Source organism: Colobus angolensis, unplaced genomic scaffold (genome assembly GCF_000951035.1).
Source record: "Colobus angolensis palliatus isolate OR3802 unplaced genomic scaffold, Cang.pa_1.0 Scaffold45, whole genome shotgun sequence".
NCBI classification, from domain to species: domain Eukaryota; kingdom Metazoa; phylum Chordata; class Mammalia; order Primates; family Cercopithecidae; genus Colobus; species Colobus angolensis.
This window is the reverse complement of record NW_012117932.1, coordinates 8,795,361-8,797,683: the sequence shown is the minus strand read 5'-3', so window position 1 is coordinate 8,797,683 and position 2,323 is coordinate 8,795,361. Positions and strand designations below refer to the sequence as shown.

Below are 2,323 nucleotides of genomic sequence, written 5' to 3'. Positions count from 1 at the left end.
TTCAGCACCTCATACTGTACTTGGCACACAGTACTTAGCAAATATTTGCCTTTTGAATTACATTGAATTCAGACCTGTTAGGTGTCCACTCTCCCGAGGGCTGAATCTCACTGCTCCTCAGAAGAACCAGAACTGTTAGTTCTCTTTGGGGAAAACCAACCCCTTCTTTCAACTTATGTTTAGGATGAGATGAACATGATAATCCAGAAGTTATTAAGAACATACAGAGTTAAAAGCAAACACCTCCTTAACATGGATGTTCAACTTAGCAAATATTAACAAAAGCATTGCCAGACACTAAGGGTGAGAGTAGAAAGCTGAGATGAGAGAAGCACCCCGGTTGACCGAGTCCAGGTGAGCTGCCTCCCATCCAGGCCTCCAGGACCCAGGTCATGTGTGTTTTTTGTCCTTCAGGTAGCCGAAGAGCATCTCCAGGCCCCCCTCCACCAGCTCCGGCAGAGGCTTGGATAAAGGGTTGTGGGAAATGTGGAGCCCTTTGTCCATGGGATTCCAGGCGATCCTCACCAGTCTACACAGCAGGTGGAGTTCGCCCGGGAGGGTCTGGATGTCGTTGTTGTTGAGGTTCAGCAGCTCCAGGCTGGTGACCAGGCAAAGCGACCTCGGGAAGGAGTGGATGTTGTTGCCCTCTGCGATGAAGATCTGAAGGCTGGTCAGGTGCTGGATGCTCTCAGCGATGTTTTCCAGGCGATTCGAGCCCACGTGCAAGAAAATCAGTTCCTTCAGGGAGAACACACACATGGGGATGTGCGCGAAGACATTGTGGCTGAGGTTCAGCTTCCTCAGCCTGGAGAGGTCAGCGAAGCACGCAGGGAGCTGGGCCAGGCAGTTGTGCGACAAGCTCAGGACCTCCAGCTTTCGGCACAAGCTCAGCTCGGCCGGCACCTCGGTCAGGCAGTTCATGTTGACAAACAGGACCCTGAGGCACTGCAGGAGGCTCACTTCTCTGGGCAGGCTCTTCAGGCGGTTCCCGCACAAGTTCAGCACCACGATCCGGGTCAGTTTCCCCACCTCGGGAGGGAGAACCCGGAGCTGGTTGTGAGACAGATTGAGTTTCTGGACCTCGGACAAGCCCCACAGAAAGTCGGGGATGTCTGTCATTCCTCTGGTGACCAGGCTGAAGCTGACGTGGTGCATGCCCCGCTTCAGCAGAGACCGCGGGTCCCTTCCCGAGAGCAGGGCATCGTCCCACGGAGAAAACTTCTGTCTCCTCCCCGTGAATAGTATCCTCCTGGGGCCCTTATCCTTGGAGCTGACCCTTGACTGCCTGGCCCCCATTGTACCTTCCCTTCTATTCACTCTCCGCTGCCACCTCCCGGGCAGGGACTGTGTCCTCTCAGCTGCTAAAAGCCAGGCTGTTGCAGGCAGGGAGCGTGCGTCCGGGTGAGAACCAACTTGTGACTAGGCGGTCCTGGCGTGGAGAAAGCTGCCCGGAGAGTCTCGATCAGGCCTTGCAGGATCCGAGACAGGTCCCTGGGTGGCTGCAGGAGCTGGGCCTGTCCCCCAGGGTTTAGGTGTTTTTTCTCTGAGCAGCTGGGCTGTAATGATATACTTGTCCAGGAGGCTGCTAAACTGCTCAATTCCCTCTGAATGCCACAAGGCAGCTGTCACTGTCACTCTGCCTGAGTTTTATTGACCGGGTACATGCAAACAGGTCACAGGAAGGCTGCATATAACTTTACTCTCTCAGCTTTTCTTGGGTGTCACAGTTGAGGAGGGTGATTAACAAGCCCATCTCTAAAAAGAAGTAAAGTGGAAAAACAGAGCAGATGACACAAGCAGCGGCTGGTGGCAGGATTGCGGGAGCTCAGCCAGACAACTTTACAGTGAACCTGGGCTCCGTGCTAGCGACAATTATGTCTCCACAGCTAAGAATCTGCAGATGATATCGTAGGTCCCCGTTCCAAACCTCGATGAACTGTACGTTTGTGAAAACATGACAAAAGCAGCCCGGATACCTGGAATCGTCCAGGTCAAAGGTTTTTATCCTGTGCTTGTCAGAAGTGATTTAGTGAGAAGGGGGTTGGGAGGGATCTCAGCCCCTCACTCCCATTTCAGCCAGAGAAGCTCTGGGCTCATCTGTCTTGCAGAGACCTTCTGTATTTAGTAGGATACGCTTTAAATGTTTGAACAGCCACTTGAGTGGCCACCTTCGTATGGTAAGCACCGGCCACGCGTTGTCCTGGAAGGATATAATGAGGCCCCCCTCACTACGCACCATTCTCTTTCTCTCTCTCTCTTCTCCTCCCTGTCTTTTTATTTATTTTTAATTTTTTATTTATTTCTTTTTCTTTCTTTCTTTTTT

General features: G+C 52.3%; 1 protein-coding gene across 1 annotated transcript; it reads right to left on the bottom strand.

Moving 5' to 3' along the window:
• Nucleotides 1-352: 352 nt before the first annotated feature.
• On the bottom strand, nucleotides 353-1,325 carry LRRC30 (leucine rich repeat containing 30). Its single transcript, XM_011957812.1, has one exon. It carries the CDS (start codon nucleotides 1,294-1,296, stop codon nucleotides 391-393), a length of 906 nt encoding a protein of 301 aa, XP_011813202.1. The 5' UTR covers nucleotides 1,297-1,325; the 3' UTR covers nucleotides 353-390.
• Between the last annotated feature and the right edge of the window lie 998 nt (nucleotides 1,326-2,323).